The 19,986-nt window shown below is 35.7% G+C and overlaps 1 protein-coding gene across 4 annotated transcripts in view; it reads right to left on the bottom strand.

The window, feature by feature from the left end:
• LOC136037141 (uncharacterized) overlaps positions 1–19,986 on the bottom strand; it is a 152,674-nt gene that overhangs the window by 32,445 nt on the left and 100,243 nt on the right. For all 4 annotated transcript variants that reach the window (XM_065719640.1, XM_065719643.1, XM_065719641.1 and 1 more), the window contains exon 15: positions 12,287–12,388. In XM_065719640.1, coding sequence (XP_065575712.1) covers positions 12,287–12,388 — 102 coding nt within the window. The remainder of the gene's footprint in view (positions 1–12,286; positions 12,389–19,986) is intronic.

Raw genomic sequence — 19,986 nt, 5'->3', positions numbered from 1 at the left:
ACAGTTTGAAGTAAGAACACAATTCTTACTTAATAATATGCAGAATAATTGCATGCAGAACCGCTACACTTTACCCCCACCCCCACCCCCCAATGTGAAAATATATAGCCCAAATTTGTTGCCAAAATAACGAAGAAACTAACGAAAAAATCGGGTTGTTCTCGAGTTTTACTCATCATAAACCTGAGTGAGTGGTGCATAATAACAAGTACCGCTAATTTTCAAGGAAAGAGAACCGGATTTCCCGGTATTATTTAAAACAATCCAAAATTAAATTAAAAAAAGTAGTTTTTTTTTCAACTGAAGCAAGGAGCAACATCAAAACTTAAAACTAACAGAAATTAAGTATATGAAAGGAGTTGCCCCTTTCACATGGCCTTGCTCTTTACGCTAAAGTATTGACTTTTGTCCTCATTCTTTAAGAATGATTCCTGAAACACAATGGCCGTTTAATCAGATCAGTAAGCTATGTTGTAAAATTTCATAAAAACAAACTTACGAAAAGGAAATTTTTTGAATAACGATTTGAAACTAATGTCTTTTTTCAAAGGAAAGTGTTTTAAGGAGAATTTTAAGGAGAATACAGGGGTAACTTTCAGCGAGAATAGAAATTTTTGGAGGAAATTTTTAGGCGAGGTGGGGATTTTGCATGGAAAATACTTCAACTGAAAATTTTTTGTTTGGGGTGGGGGTTCATGGAGAACAGAACCATTAGAAATTAAATAAAAAAATTATTTTTTCAGCTGAAAGTAAGGAGCAACTATAAAACATAAATGAACAGAAATAATTCCGTATATGTGGGGGAATGGCCCCCTCTTCAGTACCTCATCCATTACTTGACAGTTTGGCTTGTTGTCCCAAAACTTTAGAGCAACTCCTGAAACACGAGCGCTATTTAATTAGAATAAGAAGCTTTTTCAAACTTTATTACTTCTTTATTTGTTAAAGTCAAAAAGTGTAAACATTTAAAACGTATTTCGTTTTCAGTAAAGTGCAAATCATGTTCAAGCCTTGAGGTGTGGGGGTTGTCAGGCCTACTCATATTAATTTCTGATTGTTTTGAGTTTGAATCGGTCATTTATTGTAACTTCTTTATTATTATTGTATTGTCGTTTAATTCCTTTATTGATGTTGGTTTTTGGTAGTTTTACGCTTCGAAATTTATTCGAATTTATTTCTATTCATTTTTGGCTTAACGAAGCTCTTTACTAATACTCTTTACGGTTTTCGCTAAAGCGGGCACACAAAGTATCAGCAGCACACCAAGAATGGCTTAGAGCGTTAGGTCAAAACTTTAAGGACATGTTGAGGGCTATGTTGAGCTAATAAAAATGCAGTATGCTTACTACTAGTAGTAGTAATAGTAGTATTACTACTGCTTTTAGTGCTAATATTATTAACTGAATTAGCTTCTCAGTCGAGGCCTCCCTCAGGTCACTCGGCGAGTCCCCAGGTGACAGGGCGGGGAATATCCTAAGGATAAGTAGGGTAGCTCAATTGAGTATGAGGCGTTGTCCAAGAGGGGATCTAGAAATCCAAATTAAACTTTTGTTCGTTTGAACTATTATTTGTTCGTCATAAAAAGAAAACGTGGTCTTGAAAAAATACCCTACATCGTATATATGGGAAGATTTGAACAATCAAGAATGTAACAATAAACTCAACACCATTTCTTTTCCAATTGCAAGAAGAAGAACAATTTGCCACCCACATTAGAAATTCAACTTACATTTAGGCAATATTAGAGAAATAAAATACAACTCTAGATTTAGAATGAACCCTGTTAATGAACTCTCTCAGACAAATTGAGTGAATGAAACGGAAAATATTTTTGGACCAAAAGTAATTATTTTGTTCTGTTTAAATACGTTTGTTTTTAATTGTAAAGCTTTAGTTTATCTGCTGATGACGATCACTGGCGTATGTGGTCTACATATCTGGATTGTTTTATATGTTTCATCACTGTCTAATTAAAGGACTTATCCGCACGGGAACTTTTATTTGTTTACCCTTGACCGAGGGTCATAAATAAAGGCAGAGGAGGAAGGACACCCCTCAGATGTACATTCGGAAGGGCTTACCGGCGTCTTGATACGTCCCATGAGTTACAAACCTTCTCCCAGCGATGGGTTAAATAGCATGGTGCAGCAGAACACCATTGTAGGATGATGTACTATAGGAAGACTACTGCGACAGGGTGTATGATTCAATTTTATGGACACCGGCCTCTGCAAAGGGTGGCTTCGATCCTGTCTGGGTCGGTCGATTCAACCCTAGCGGATCACAAATCCACAGGCCTAAGATCAGTAGAGCCAGCGACGCTCCATTTGAAAATGAGTGCCACAAAAAGATCAGACACAGCCTCAGAAGCTTAATCCCTTCTGATCACCGATCCCTGCGTGCCCAGTAAACACGTTCTCACCAACGGCTTAACCTATTTCACAAGGTGGCTTTAGAATCACCACCAGGAATGTTTTGACGCTAAACTTCACAGGATCAAAAGTCCTGCTCACAAGAGAGTCGAAGAGGCATGAAAGGTGTGAGCCATGTGATGACTGCGAAAAAAGGGCCTTATATTATCCCAGCAAACCTCCGACGGGATACTGACGGCACGGCTTATGCACAAGCATGGAAAATGGAGTATAATAGTACATTATGATCCGACTAACGATGCCAATGAGTCAACCAATGACGAATTTTACTTTCAGCTGTCAGCGTTATTGTTAAGGATATTGCCCCATTACATCATCATTCTTCTGGGTGACTCTAACGCCACTGTCTCAGACCCAGCTGGCATACAGCGTGGCGAGATTTGTGAAGTGATTCCAGACCATGTGTATGAAAACGGAGCCGGTCTTTTGCAACTTTGCGCAGCAAATAGCCTTGCTAATCACAAGCACATTCTTTCACGGGAAGAGGATGTACGAACACATTTGGTACAACAGCGACGGGAAGACCAGGAAGAAGAGAGATTACGTCATTGTAAGTCAGAGATAGAGATCATGTATCACCGAGCATACAGGAGAGTAGAACTGGGTAATACCAACCACAGACTCATAGGAGCATCTCTTCGTCTACGCATCAGGAAATATGAGTCAGATGTTAGAGTTCCCCGCTTCAAGCTGCGGAGCTTCTCAAATGCGGGGTCCTACCTCAAAGTTATAGAGCAATATGTCAGCATACTCCAAGTTGAACGGGTTGGCAAATAAACTCATCCATCGCGATAAGAAATATTCGTCCAAGACAAGGTTAAAGAGCTAGAAGATGCCGCTCGTAACGGTGACATTGGGGCACTATATTATCATCTCTGCGAACGTACTTCCAAGCGAGTAACCTCAGTCAGCCCCACTCGAGAGATGGAAAGATCACTTCTCAGAACTTCTCAATTCCGACGGTGTACCATATTATGACCCAGATCTAGTAAGAGATGCATCGCTCACGGCTTCGATTGCCCTTGGCAGTAATGATGAAGAGCCATTTTCTCTTGACGAAATCAATAGATCCCTGAAGAGACTGAAAAATAACCGCAGGCCCGGTTGTTGTGGAATAGCTGCGGAGCTTCTCAAATGCGGGGTCCTACCGCATTTGTTGCTGTGGCTCCAAACAATGTTCTGCATATGGTAGCGCACGGAGATAATTCCAAAGGATTGGCGGGCTGGAATAATCCTGCCACTATGGAAAACGAAAAGATCCAGGAGCCAATGATCAGCTACAGAGGTATAGTGCTCTGTGTTCCTGCTAAACTATTTGCAGTGACTCTGCGACAGGTGCTGCAGTATACTTCGAAGAAACCGAAATATCGTAAAAGCAGAATTCATGGCCCAAAGTTACACAAGCGAACAGATATTCACTCTGCAGCAAATGATAGAAAAGACATGAAAATTTAGAAAGAAGGTGTACATAGGCTTCGTCGACTTCAAACCAACTTTTGACTATATAGATAAGAGGTCGCTGCAGCTCATACTAAGAACAAAAGGTCTACCGCAGATGTACTGCTGAGTCAGCAGGATACGTAAGTAAATAAAAACAAATGGAATTGGTGTGGAGCTTTTAGAAACTGTTGAGGGGGAAATTGGGCTAAATCAAGACACATTATTTGCATGCAGGTTATCAACAGGACTAATTAAGAATATCTCAGAAACAGCTCAACGTATTCAGTAAAAAGTACCAGGGCATAAGGAGTGGATGTTCTACCAGACCAATAAAGCACAATGTGAATATTACTGAAAAAGAACGATAAGATTTAAAATGTTCTTTTCTTAACCAATGAAAAAGACTAATTCAATAAAACACGAGCGAAAATTAAGTTAAAAAGAGCTTTTTCTACAACATAAGTTTTTAAAAGAAAATAAACAACAAAGTAAACCACAGTAGAACAAAAACGAGCAAAAATAAAGTAATTTTCTAAAGTAAAACTACTACAAATAACCATCAATAAATAAATGAAAGCCAAAACAAAAAAATTGCAATTAACAACCAAGTCAGACTCAAAACAAGCAGAAACTAGTATGAATAGGGCTGACATAGCCCATATCTTCTGAAGACCAGAACATAATTTGTGCTTTACTGAAAACAAAATATAAATCCAATTTAAGACTTCAAGGAAAAAAAGTATAAGTATATTAAGCTGTCAATCCACATTCCTTTTTTTTTTAGTAATCTTGGTTATGATGGTGTTTTTCTTTTCTAAATATTATGAGAAATAGAAACATTAAGCTCAAAATAAGGAGTCTTTTCAGCAAAGTGAAAATTGGGCTCTGGTCTCCAGAAGGCATGGGGGGCGTCATCCCTATTCATCTTAGTTTCTGCTTGTTTTGGGTTTGACTTGGCTATTTTGTAATTTCTGTTAGTTTCAAGTTTCATTTACTTATTTATGGTTATTTGTGGTAGTTTTACGCTTGGAAAATTGTTTGACTTTACTTCTGCTTATTTTTGGCTTTATGTACCTCTTTCCTTTGCTTTTAAAATCTTATTTGGTGAAATTTGCTTTCAATTAATCTCCTTAAAGCATCCAAGTAGAATTTCCTACTATGTCTAAACTTATGCTAAATAGTCAAAGAGAACAATCAACATTATCTTCATATTTGAGCAACTCGTGCGATCAAAAGTTCCGTAAATTTTTAATCAGACCTCCTTGTGTAAAGCAAATAGAGTGCAAGTCCTTCACAAATTAAATTCAGCGCCTCTGAATGCACAAAGGAGCCCTAAGCGAAGTGAGTAAAAGGAGACGAAATAGATCCTGTGAAATCTCATTGGCAAAAGGCAAAAGGCTGGAGTACCACTCGATCAAAGCGCGGCATCTTTGCGAAGGATGAAGCCACGAGCCTCATAAGAGTAAGATTAAGGCCCTTGTACAAGGGACAAAGGCCCAAGTCCCAGCTAACCAGAGTTATGGCCACAGGAAGCGGGCATTTCGAGACCAAATAGAGCAAAAAAGTACATTCTTGAAATCCTGAAAAGCACGCAAGAACATTCAGTTTACAAGCCAAGTAAGTGACCTCCCAAGCCTCTACAACGGCCCTTTCCATTCAAGTGCCAGGAAAAAGGATTGATAACTAGCTTGCGAGGGCCGAAGTTAAAATAATTCGCAGAACAGGCTCCTTCATATAAAGCGAAAGCATTTGAGCATTTTGAAAAAAAAATCAACACAAAATGTCATATCATTGGTCACTTCAAGAGTCTAGCAGGATTGATGGGAATTAGATTAATTCAGATATTTTCTTACAGTTCTTTTATGGTTCCAAATGGAAGCTTGTTTTCATTCATCAGTTTCATATAATTTTCAATTGAATAACAAATTGAAATGTCACTACCTTAAGCCACGCTTGCAATCTTGTTCGCAGAGAATTCGCAATACACTTAGGTGTAGACCTAAGTAACAAATACACTGTCCTTCATAAAAAAAAAAAAAAAATAGCAGACATCGGCAAAACAAGCAGATAAGACAACGGAGATTCCGACTGACTGAAAACCGAAGAAAACGTAAAAGAAAATTGTATTTATTAATAATCTTTGTAAAAAAAACTTATCAACTTCATTCGCTTGCTTCCCTCCCTAGGCATATTAGATTCAGAAGGCTTTACGGTATTTCGCTCTTGGTTTCCTAATTTCGGAACTACCTATCAGTTATAATTTAAATTTAATCATAACTGGTTCATCGTATATCCTTAGATCTTAATCGTTTTCTCTCTCTCTCTCTCGTCTCTCTGTTTTTCTCTCTACTATATTAAGATTAGGCTTGATAAACAGACCAAAATATGCAAATTTTTCAAGTTGGCCACTAAACGCACTTCCCATCGGACCTGCACGATCCAATTAAAAGATACGAAAAGGGTTCTTTACATCTCAACTGTGACCAAAGGTTTGTTTTATCATTTGATAAAAAAAAAAAAAAATCCTACACATACACACATTTTAATTTTCACACAGCTTCTGACATTCTAAATTTATTTTATCAAGAAAAATTCACATCTCACATATATCCACAAATAAGTAACTATTCATGCAATAGCTTCGTTACAGAAACCACTACGACACTCGGCATGATCATTATAGATGTTTAGGGTATCCTTTTTTATTGCCAAGGCCTCCTACCGAATGACAAAAAAAAATTCACTAGCGGTACTTCTACCCTTAAAAGGATTGTATTGAAAATTTGACTATCTGACCAATGAATCAACACCTTTACCCTTTTCAACTGGCTGAAAAAGAACCTAATAAACTTGGGATTATCAAAAACTGGAATGTTTGCTAAGGGGTCTATGATGGGTCCATTAACACTCCGACAATCATTAAAACCATGACCAGCACCTCTTAATAATCCACATATTGCACATTGCCCAGAAGTACCACTATCATTACTGATTTTTGGATTGGCTAAAAGGTTTCCAGTTTCCATCAAACATTTTATGATTTCATTAGGCTTATAATTTTACTTTTCAAATCAAAATTTTGTGGGACGCTAATGCCTTTGCTTTCTATCTCCCTCAAAAATGAGAGAGCAATGGTTTTATTATATCCATATTCAGAAGGGTTAAGAATGGGTATGCTTATTTTATACAGATAACAAGTGGTTGAAAACGGTTAAAATTTTTAGATAAATTTAAATTTTAAACAATGAATAAAACTCCTACCAAATATCCTACATCACGGTTCGAACAGTTAATGCGTGACTTACCAATTCACTTTTCTAGGATGACTGTAAACCACAGAATTTCAAACAGCAATAGCAACAAACAGCAACGGTGTCAAATGAAAGAAAAAATCCTCGGTAAAGATTTGAAAACAAATTTTGATCTTCACTAGAAATAGTTACTTAAGCCCAAATGGCTTTCGGCGGCTTCACTGATAGCGGAAATGTCTCTTTGTCATACGTAAATAGGCTAACTTTCATGCACAGAAGACAAACAAAATTAGCGCGAATTTGCACAGCTAGCATCTTCACAGACAATGCGATGTAATCGGTACAGGTGCAAGTATAACGTGCAAAACCAACCATACTTTCAGTCCAATTGAAGCTGCTAAAGATAAAGCTCAGGTACAGTCCAAAATCGAGTATTGTAGGTAAATCGCGATGTAGACACATTCTCCTCGACGAAAGCCGCTGTCACCATTTTGTAAACCTTTTAACTACTCTTTTCTGGTGATATCGGGGTTTACTTTGATAATCATTAATATTGGTATGCCTGTACTAGTAAGTGTGTAGCCAATCTTTCAGAGCTTAGGGTTCGCGTGGACGGAGATAGAAGAATAGTCTCTTTACTATAAACTATTCATTTATTTAACGAAGTCTATATACATGGTATGAAACAAACACAAGAGAAGAACTCTACAGAAGAACTGCACGAGAGGAACTAACCTTAGACACTTCAAAAGCCTATATCTATATATATAAAAATAAGTTGTCTGTGTGTGGATCTGTGGATCTGTGGATCAGGTGACGTCATGTTTGTCCGCATATGACGTCTGAATTATTTCACACTAATAGAAAATAAGAAAAAAAAACTAAAAAAGGTAAAAACTACAAAAAAAACTAAAAAGAAAAAAAAAACTAAAAAAGCTAAAAAACTAAAAAAAACTAAAAAAAAGGTAAAAAACTAAAAACTAAAAAAAACTGAAAAAACTAAAAAAAGGCAAAAACTACAAAAAAAACTAAAAACTAATAAAAAAACAAAAAAATCTAAAAAACTAAAAAACTAAAAAAACTAAAAAAAGGTAAAAAACTAAAAAAAAAACTAAAAACAAAAAAAGAAAAAAACTAAAAAAAGGAAAAGACTGAAAAATAAAAGAGAAAAAGAAAACTAAAAAAATATGAATAAAAATACAAAAGAATAAAAAAGATAAAAACTACAAAAAAACTAAAAAGAAAAACGAAAAAAAACTAAAAAAGCTAAAAAAATAAAAGAAGCAAAAATCTAAAGAAGGTAAAAACTACAAAAAAAAAGAAAACAAAATAAAAAAATCTAAAAAAGCTTAAAAACTAAAAAAAAACTAAATCTATATATATAAAAATAAGTTGTCTGTGTGTGGATCTGTGGATCTGTGGATCAGGTGACGTCATGTTTGTCCGCATATGACGTCTGAATTATTTCACACTAATACAAAATAAGAAAAAAAACTAAAAAAGGTAAAAACTACAAAAAAAACTAAAAAGAAAAAAAAACTAAAAAAGCTAAAAAACTAAAAAAAACTAAAAAAAGGTAAAAAACTAAAAACTAAAAAAAACTGAAAAAACTAAAAAAAGGCAAAAACTACAAAAAAAAACTAAAAACTAATAAAAAAACTAAAAAATCTAAAAAACTAAAAAACTAAAAAAACTAAAAAAAGGTAAAAAACTAAAAAAAAACTAAAAACTAAAAAAGAAAAAAACTAAAAAAAGGAAAAGACTGAAAAATAAAAGAGAAAAAGAAAACTAAAAAAATATGAATAAAAATACAAAAAAATAAAAAAGATAAAAACTACAAAAAAACTAAAAAGAAAAAACGAAAAAAAACTAAAAAAGCTAAAAAAATAAAAGAAGCAAAAATCTAAAGAAGGTAAAAACTACAAAAAAAAAGAAAACAAAATAAAAAAATCTAAAAAAGCTTAAAAACTAAAAAAAAAACTAAAAAAAGATAAAAAACTAAAAAAAAAACTAAAAAAAGGAAAAAACCATAAAATAAACTAAAAACTAATAAAAAAAATAAAAAAAGCTAAAAAACTAAAAAAACTAAAAAAAACTAAAAAAGGTAAAAACTAAAAGAACTAAAAAAGAAAAAAACTAAAAAAAGGAAAAAACTGAAAAATAAAGGAGAAAAAGAAAACTAAAACAATATAAATAAAAATAAAAAAACTAAAAAGATAAAAACTTCAAAAAAAACTAAAAAGAAAAAAGAAAAAAACTAAAAAACCTAAAAAAAGGTAAAAACCAATAAAAAAAAAACTAAAAACAAAAAAAGGGAAAAAATGGGACACAACTACAACGGGGACGCCGGGGGGCACAGGGGGATATAAATGACGACCGAGACACCGGGACACATAGAATATAAATGACGCCCGGGACACTCAAAGAGAAATCACAGACTGGGACACCGGGACACAAATGACGACCGGGACACAGGGACAAAACTACAAAGGGGATGCCGGGGGCACAAGGGGATATATAAATGACGATGGCGACACAGGGAATGGTAGATTAGCAATCACCATCAACAAAGCTCAAGGGCAATCATTAGAATCATGAGGTATAGATCTGAATACGGATTGTTTTCCCATGGACCATTATATGTTGCATTTTCAAGAGTCGGTAAACAATCTATTTATATGCACAGACAATGGGACAGCAAAGAATGTTGTATATTCGCAAGTTTTACGTAGTTAAAAACATATATATATATATATATATATATATATATATATATCTATATTCACAGGTGGGACATAGGGACACAACTACAATGGCGCGTAACTAATATGGCGCGTAACGACTTACGCGCGCGGGGGGGCTTGGGGGGGCGCGAAGCGCCCCCACCAACTAGGTGTTGGGGTGGCGCGAAGCGCCACCCCAACAGCTAGTATAATATATTTTCATGGTTTTTAGAAACACGTTCTACTATATTAAAACTGTCTGAGTTCCACTTTCTGGTATTATAAACCTAATTCTTTTTATTCCCATTTCCAAAGGACAAAGCATCACAAATTATATAGACCCGTGTCCTAATTAGGGTTCTAAAATCCAATAAAGATTGAAAGATGACGTTGACCCAAATTGCATCAAACTCAGATGGCACGTATCCTGTTCCAAGACTTACATTCAAAAATTTACAATGGTATAAATGAGTCTCGGACCGTATATTTCATAGGTTTTTCTCAAGGCCCCAAATTAGGTTTACTAACGTTATTTGTCATTTTTAATTATATAATGAGAGAAGTGGATCCTAATTTGAAGTTTATTGTAATATAATGGTCAAAAGTCTCAAATAGAATCAGTCGAATGAATCGACTCCCTCATTTGTACTACTTTAAGAGGTTAGTCTCAAATGGAACGTCTCAATAGCAAAAGGGTAAAATTCTGCAAAACAAAGTTCACAAGAAAAAGAAACTTTTATTAGAGATGAAGAATAATTTCTATTATATATTTGTTAGATGAAAAAAAAAAAATACAAATACAATTGGCAAGTATGGTTCTTATAGAAGGGATTCTCGTATAAACTTCAGAGAGGGCTTATTTGATTGAAAATTGATAGTTCCCTCCCACCCCAAATACTTCCGAAAATATTTTAAGATATCGATTTTGTTAAAGATACTTCAAAGATCATATAACAAAACCTCCAGGGCGACACAGCCCCCCATGGGCCTGGGGCAAGCGTTGAAAATTATGCTCTGGGGGCATATTTGGTTCTTTTGGAAGGAATGCTCGTATGAACTTCAGGGAGGGCTCATTTGATTGGAAATTGAAAGTTCTAGTTCACTTTCAAAGGGTCAAAAGAGATCAGAGGGTAATTAACCCCCCACGCCCTTTTCTCCACAAACCCATCCGATAAAATTTTGAGACAGCCATTTTGCTATTGTGTATTTGTTTTCCATGACTGTTTATTTAATTTCTGTTTGTTTTGGGTTTCATTTATTCTTTAATAGTAATTTCTTGTAATTTGTGCAATTATATTAGTACTTGTTGTATGTTTTTTGCTATGCTTGTTTATTTAATTTCTGTTCGTTTTGTGTTTCATTTATTCAGTAATAGTTATCCAACAGGTATATACCTAACAGGTATTTGTGTCTTGCTGATCTGAGGTTTAACATAGCCTTTAATTTTCTTGGAAAAACTTCTTTTCCGTAAGTTTTTTTTTATTAATACAAACAAACAAACAAAGTCATCACATAACACCCTCATCGATGGGTTATGCCCACACGAATAAACCGCGCCAGATTCTTAGTACAAATAAAACACTTAATGTTTACTGACTAAGTTGTTAATCTTAAAGTAGCCATTCATACAATCACAGTAGATATCGATACAGAAGAACTGTGTTGATATAATAGAAGAAACCATAAATCAATTCAAAAAAGCACGCAATTTCCTTCTTTTTCGAAACAGAAAATCTGGAGCTCGTTTTAAATCGTCTATCGTCAGATAAAAATAAATGCCGATCGAGTAAAAAGAAAGGATTGATTTTTTTATGTATTAGCTTATAGGATGGCGAGATGGTTGACTCTGCTATTTATCACTGAATGGGGTAAACATAAAAATGTTATTGTCTAGTAAAACTGACAATGTGACTTTTTTCCAATTTTTAAGACAAGGAAACAAAGATGATAAGATTTATCAAATTATATTGAAAGAACATCTGTTTCGGAGATGAGGAGTCTATGCGAATGACGCTAATAGTGCAAATATAAAATCTTCAGCTTACAGATATCAAAATAAAAGGGAATAATTGGAATGGTGCAGTCACAAAATAATTTTAAAAACAATCAAAGAAGTAATACAGGGCAACAGAACTTAAACAAAAACCAGGTTAAAAGGAATCAATTATAATTTCAGGAAGGATTACAGAATTTCCTAAAGTTTTAAATCTCATTGAAGTCAGCAAAATATCCTTCCGCTCTTAGTCACTTTTTGGTGAAAATAAATGCTGGATAAAAAATAAATACTCAAATAAAATGAACGACGTGTTTTATTCTTTGGAGAATCAAAGAATTTTTGTTTAAAATTCTTTGACAGACAAAATTAATGCATTCATTTTTTAATTTTATAATTAAAAAGTAGTTCAATTTTAGGTACAACACTGGTTCGAAAATGAAATACCTGTTTTAATCTCCGATTTTCTTCAAATAGCTTTTGTATGTGGTTTTTGCTGGACTCTAGCTGATTCTGGGACTCTTTCAGTAGTTGGTGAAAGTGCTTGATCTGAAATTAATAGAACGGAACTTTATTTCACAAAAAAATACACACAAAAAACGCATGGTCTTTAGAAGCTTACGCTTGTCCGTAGGAACCTACGAACATATTAAAACAAACCATACAAGTTACTTAAAACACTTGAGCTATACATACTATTTGTCGTCCTCCTAATTGTTTTGTCCCATTGTTCTTCCAACTCTTGATGGAACGTCTGACATAGCAGGGAAAGGTCGAATTAAGGTAACCATAATGGGAGATTTTAACACAAGCTTGATAAACTTGACGTCTACAGCTTAAGTCGATTTAATCTTCTTTTGACCTATCCCTTCCCATGTAGCTACTGATCAAACTGTCAATCATTGACAACGTAGTCTCTACACTTAGACTCGTCCCAAGTATTTCATATTCTACCAGATTCGGCGAGAGAGTTATCTCAGCTTAGGTCGAAATTGGCAGATAATTCATGGAACGTTTTAGATGACGAAACTGATTATTCTTATTTATTTGACTCATTTTATTGGACAATAAAAAGGGCTATATACGTACTTCCTTGTACAGGAAGGAAAATCCACTTATTTTAATACATCTTATAATTATGAAAATAATATTCAAAAGATTTGGATAGCAATGAACTCTCTTTTTAAGTTCTTTTCTCAGCCCGATTCTGGACCAACATGTCTGGCGCTTAGCTGGCTACAATTAATAAGTCAAAGCTGTGAAGGGAGAACTTCAACTCCAGGAGGCATTCATGTCATTTATCACTAATATTGATAGGAATATCAAACAGTTCGTGCTAACGAACTGTAGTAAGGAGCGACCCGGCTCAATAGTAACCAAAACTCTAAAAAGTGGGATTTCGATACCAATAGCTACATCAAAAGAATCACATTTTAATGCCGATTTTAAATATATAAGTTTCATCAAATTTAGTTTTATCCATCAAAAGTTACGAGCCTGAGAAAATTTGCGCTATTTTAAAAAAATAGGGGGAAACACCCCATTAAAGTCATAAAATCTTAACGAAAATCACATCATCAGATTCAGCGTATCAGAGAACCCTACTGTAGAAGTTTCAAGCTCCTATCTACAAAAATGTGGAATTTTGTATTTTTTGCCAGAAGGCAGATCACGGATGCGTGTTAATTTATTTGTTTGTTTTTTTGTTTTGTTTTTTTTTGGCTTTTTTCCCAGGGGTGATCGTATCGACCCAGTTGTCCTAGAATGTTGCGAGAGGGCTCATTCTAACGGAAATAAAAAGTTCTAGTGCCCTTTTTAAGTGACCAAAAAATTGGAGGGCACCTTGGCCCCCTCCCAAGCTATTTATTTGCCCAAAGTCAACGGATCAAAATTCTGAGAAAGCCATTTTATTCAGCGTAGTCGATAAAACCTTATAACTATGTCTTTGGGGACGACTTACTTCCCCACAGTCCCAGTGGGAGGGGCTACAAGTTACACACTTTGACCACTGCTTACATATAGTAATGGTTATTGGGAAGTGTGCAGGCGTTTTCAGGAGGATGTTTTGGTTGGGGGAGGGATTGAGAAGAGGGGGATAGGCTTGGGGAACTTTCCATCGAGGAATTTGTCATGGTGGGAGAAAATTTCCATGAAGGGAGCGCAGGATTTACTAGCATTATGAAAAAAAACAATGAAAAAATAAATATGAAAAAGTTTTTTTCAGCTGGAAGTAAGTAGCAGCATTAAAACTTAAAACGAACAGAAATTATCACCCACATTAGGGGCTCACCTCCTCCTAATACCCTGCTCTTTACGCTAAAGTATTTTTAGTAATCTCAACTATTTATTCTACAGCTTTTGTGATTCAGGGGTCATTCTTAATGAATTCGACAAAATTTAAGCTTTAGTGTGAAGAGCGCGGCACTGACGAGGGGGCGAGCCCCCCCATATATGTAATAAAAACATGAGAATACAAAACTTTTTACGTAAGCAAATTTATAAGTTACGTATATCTTTTAATAATAAAAAGATTCGTATAAAATTAAAAGTTCTAGTTGGCTTTTTGATTAACCAAAAAAATCGGAGGGCAACTAGGCTTCCTCCCCCGCTATTTTTTCTCAAAATCATTCGATCAAAATTATGAGAAAGCCATTTAGCCAAAAAAAAAAAAATACGCAAATTTTGTTTTAATTATTCCTCTGCGGAGAGCCAAAACCAAAACATGCATTGATTCAAAAACGTTCAGAAATTAAATAAAACAAAAACAAGTTTTTTTAACTGAAAGTAAGGAGCGACATTAAAACTTAAAACGAACAGAAATTACTTCGTATATGAAGGGGCTTCTTTTTCACCAACGCCCCGCTCTTTACGCTAAAGTTTTTTACTGTTTTAAAAAGAAGAGTTGAAAGAAAGAGTCAAACTTATAGCTTTTAAACTTTTTATCAAAGTTTTAATGTCGCTCCTTACTTTCAGTTAAAAAAACTTGTTTTTTTAATATTTAATTGCTTGTAAAGTTACCTAGTCTCGGTCTAAATATGTTTTAGATCTTATCTTGGATCATATTGCTTTATGATCCGTTCTTGCAGATTTTAATGGTTTGAAAGAGTAATCATTACATGGCTCTAATTCGATTCCATTTAATTTTAATAATTTCTCTCCTGGCAAAACCTGTTAGTCTTTGATTTAAACATGATGTTCTTCGAAATGCTTTGAAGCGTGTTAGGGTTAGCTTTTTATAAACAGGTAGATTAATAAATGCCCCAGCAGACCATAGGCCAATTTCAATGTTATCTGCACATAGGAAATTCTTTGAAAGGCAATGCTTTTTCGTCTCAATCGTTTTCTAGATTAAATAGAAAAAAAGTTTTTTCAACTGAAAGTTAGGAGCAACATTGAAATTCAACGAACAAAAATTATTCCATATACAAGGGAGAAACTCCCTCCTCAATATATTGCTCCTCCAACTAAAGTTTCTTAGTATTTAAAAAAAAGTTTCTTATTCTAATTAAACGGCCCTTGAGTTTCAGGAGTCGTTCTTAAAAAATTGGGACAAAACGTTAGAACTTAGAGTAAAGAGCGAGTTATTGAGAAGGGGTATCCCCCCGCAAACGCGGAATGATTCCTGTTCGTTTTAATTTTTTATGTCGCTCCTCACTTTCAGTTGAAAAAATTAATTTTTTTAACATTTGATTTCTGATCGTTTTTCAAATAACGCCGGGAGATCCGACTTCCTCTGTATGAAATATCCCTCCAGTGAAATTTACTCCCGCTTAAAATCCCCTGTACCTGAAGGTGCCAGCGTAGGTGGCAGAGCGCCACCACTGTTACTGTTGGCCTCTGTTAGGGTATAGTAACACGTTCAAGCGGTCCCACAGGTTCTAAAAGCTAATCCCAGATTGATATTGTAACCAGTTTGGGCATGACAAGTGTACTACCTATGGGGACAGTAAGTTTTACACTATTTTGGCCAAAGTGCCACGGCCAGTGCCACCACTAAATAATATATTCTTGGAAGGGACGGGTCCTAAGGCGGATACTACAAGGACAATGACTCTCAATACATTATTATTAACCCTACTAGGGTTCGGGGAAAATAATATAATACGCGACGCAGTGGGCAAATACAATGTATGGAGACCCAAAATTCAAGTTGCTTTACGCAAAAATTATGTTTCAATGGCGGGATCTAGCTAGATAACAAGAGCCAAGAGCTCATATGGCACTTGTGACGAGGTCGGAACCTAAAATTAGACTCGGTACTGGAGTTACCAATTTCGTCGTCCTAGCGCGTCAAATTCCTCCAACTCCTCCAAGATCAGATCCGGTCCGCTTATGTCAATCACGTATCTATAACTTGTGCTTACTCTCGAACCAGTGCCAAAGCATTAGAAATCCCCCAACTCCCCCAAAGAGAGCGGATCCGGTCCGTTTATGTCAATCACGTATCCAGAACTTGTGCTTATTCTTCCCATCAAGTTTCATCCCGATTTCTGGAATCTAAATATTTTCCAAGATTTCCGGTTTCCAAGATTTTTCGCTTCCCTCTCTCCACTCCCCTATGTATCCAGATCCAATCCGAATTGACAATGGAGCTTCTGAGACATGAGACATTTCTACATAGAAAGTTCCGTTAGTATCTGATCATCCATTCGTAAAATAACATGCCTCAATTTTCACGATTTACCCTCCCTCTAGCCTCCGCCCCAGATGGCCGAATTGGGGAAACGACTGTTATCAAATAAATTTGTGCAGGTCCGAATTGGGGAAACGACTGTTATCAAATCAATTTGTGCAGGTTCCTGAAACGCCAACCAATTTTCATCGTCCCAGCAGGTCCATAAGCACCGAACTCACCAAAACACTGGAAATATTCCCCCCCCCCCAACTCCCCCAAAGAGAGCAGATGCGGCCCGGTTATGTCAATCACATATCTAGGACTTGTGCTTATTCTTCCCCACAAGTTTGATCCCGATCACTCCACTCGAAGCGTTTTCCAAAATTTCCGGTTTCCTCCTCCAACTCCCATTAATGTCACCAGATGCAGTCAGGATTTAAAATAAGCGCTCTAAGACACGAGGTCCTACAAATACCAAATTTCATTAAGATCCGATCACCCGTTCATAGGTTAAAAAACCCTCATTTTTTCTGGTTTCTCCGAATTACCCCCCCCCCCCACAACTCCAACAAAGAGAGCGGATCCGGTACGGTTATGTCAATCATGTATCTAGTACTTGTGCTGATTCGTCCCGCCAAGTTTCATCCCGATCTCTCCACTCTAAGTGTTTTCCAAGATTTACAGTTTCCCCCTCCAACTCCCCCAAATCTCACCGGACCCAGTCTGGATTTAAATAAGAACTCTGAGACACGAGTTCCTTCTATATATCAAATTTCATTAAGATCCAATCACTTGTTCGTAAGTTAAAAATACCTCATCTTTTCTAATTTTTCCGAATTAACCGAACTAACCCTCCCCCAAACTCACCCAAAGAGAGTGGATCCGGTCCGATATGTCAATCATGTATCTGGGACTTGTGCTTATTCTTTCCATCAAGTTCGATCCCGATCTTTCCACTCTAAGCGTCTTCCAAGATATCGGGTTTGAGCTTTGAGACACGAGGTCCTTCTAAATATCAAATTTCATTAAAATCCGATCTCCTGTCCGTAAGTTAAAAATACCTTATTTTTCTAATTTTTACAAATCACCTGTCCCCCCCCCCCAATGGTCGAATCGGGGAAGCGAGTATTTCTAATTTAATCTGGCCCAGTCCCTGATACACCTGCCAACTTTCATCGTCCTACCTTATCCGGAAGTGCTTAAACTATCAAAACCGGGACCGACAGACAGACAGAAATTACCGACGGACAGAAATTACGATTGCTATATGTCACTTGGTAAATACTAAGTGCCATAAAGACCGAACTTTGATACAAACCAATTTCTTCCCTCTGAGAAATCATTGCGTTGAAAACAGGTTAGACTATACGAGAGTTTAACTTGTAAATATAATTATCTTGTAGGTAAATCTATGTATAAAAGAATAGGGACATTTATCTGATAAAAAAGGGACATGGGCCCCAACATCCCCTCCGGACAAATCCATCTTGGCTGAAAATTTTCCGAAGGAAATTCCTTCCGGGCAACTCCACTCTGAACAATATTCCTTAGCCTACTTTTATTTGGAAACAGACTCATATTTCATTTAATTTCTAATCGTTTTTTAAATCATGCTGGAAATCCCATCCGTGGAAAATTTTTCCTGAAAATTGTCAGCCCCCAATAAAAAGTTTCTCCCGTTGAAAATTCCCCTATGAAAAACTTCTCCAGCCAAAAATTTCACATAGAAATTTTCTCCCATGGAAAATTCCTTAACGGAAAATGTCTTCCGCAGAAAATACCCTCCCACCAAGGAGGAAAAGTCAACCGGAAAATTCATCTCGTTTGAAAATTTCCCATGGAAAACTTCCCCGAAACATCTCCATATATAGAATTGAGTCAGAGCAGAGAAAGTAAAAAAAAATAAAAAAAAATCGCATAGCAATTCTGGCCAAATCCCCAAGTAAAATTTTGTCTTGAAAGTATATCCCCAGAAACTTCAATTCCCTTCGGGAATTTCTCTCCATGGAAAATCCCTCCAGCAAAAATTTCCCCTCCCGAAAAATGTCTGTTTGCTTTCCAATAAAAAAATCTGCATGTGAAAAAAAGCCAAATATCATAACTTACATCCCTTTCCCCAAGGGCTGTGGGGGCATATAATCCCCATAGGCATAATTATTTTACCTTTAAATTATGCTGAACAAAATGAATATCTCCAAATTTTGATTGGAGTCTTTGGGGGGAAAAGGGGTGGGATTGGGGGAGAGTTCAATCCCAATCTTTTTGGTCACTGAAAAAGGGCACTAGGACTGTTAATTTCCGTCTGAATGAACTCTCTCTCGATCTTCTAGGAACATTGGTTCCATAAAATAAACGGAGAAAAAACCCCAACAAAAACAACAAATTAACATGCATCCGTCATCATTCTTCTGACTAAAAAAAGGAAAAATACAGCATTCCACATTTTTGCAGATGAAAGCTTTAAACCTCTAATGTAAGGGCTCTCTAATTTGCGGAATCTGATGGTGCGATTTTTACTAAGACTCCTTGAGTATTTGGGGAAGTTTCCCCCTTTTTCAAAAATCGCACAAATTTTCTGAGGCTCGTAGCTTTTAATAGGTAACATTATATTTAATGACCTATTACATGTTTCGAATCAGCATAAGAACCAATTCTTTTGATGTACCTATAGGTATCAAAATTACTTTTTTCAGAGTTTCGGTTGCTATTGGGCAGATTCCCTTCTTCCTGTCTACTCTCCCTTAAAATCCCTTTCTAGAATTTATAAAAAAAAGCAAGAAATCTCTTGAAGGAAGCTAATCGTTCGGAAGCTATATTATTATTTGTTCTTGAACCAGTTTATATTCTTTCAAGTTCATTTTTTACTTTTTATCAACTCTATGGTCACCTCCCTGAGCATCTCACTATCTGAGTTCCTTTACCTCCGATCAAACTAAATTTCATTTCCTTAGACTAATTCCTTTTACTCCATCCGTAAAGTTAGACATGTATCCTACAACGGCGAGTCATACTGCATGGAACACATGCCTGAATCAGGTCAAGTTGTCACTCCCTTAACATGGTCAACAACATCGTTAAAAATGTGCTTATTTCCCTGTAATACTTTCACAATTAATTTTTTGCCTCTTTTGTCAAGGATTGATTAGCCTCTGTTGACTTTGTGCCGAGTAATCTAAAAATACCACTTTTTTTGGGTTAGCGTTTAAATGGCACGTAAGTCTTCCCTGTCCTTTACAGATCACAGATCCATTGCAGAGATTAGTACCAAGAACTTGTTGTATGTTTAATTCTTTGTGAATAAATCTCATCTTACCTTAAAAACTTACGAATTACTTAGTGCTTTCTTTTTGCAATCATTTACGACAGATACTGTACGAAGTGACAATATAGTTCATTAGTGTTTTAAAGGAGATTATTTATTATTATTTATTGTTTTACACACAAAAAAATGGTAAGAAAAAACCCTTTAAATAGCATATCTAATAAGTTCAAAATCAGCACTATAGCTTAAAACGAAAAGAAAATTATCTTC

This window comes from Artemia franciscana, chromosome 16, assembly GCF_032884065.1.
Source record: "Artemia franciscana chromosome 16, ASM3288406v1, whole genome shotgun sequence".
In the NCBI taxonomy this organism is placed as follows: Eukaryota; Metazoa; Arthropoda; class Branchiopoda; order Anostraca; family Artemiidae; genus Artemia; species Artemia franciscana.
Note: the sequence above shows the minus strand (reverse complement) of the source record. Positions and strands in the feature narration are given on the sequence as shown.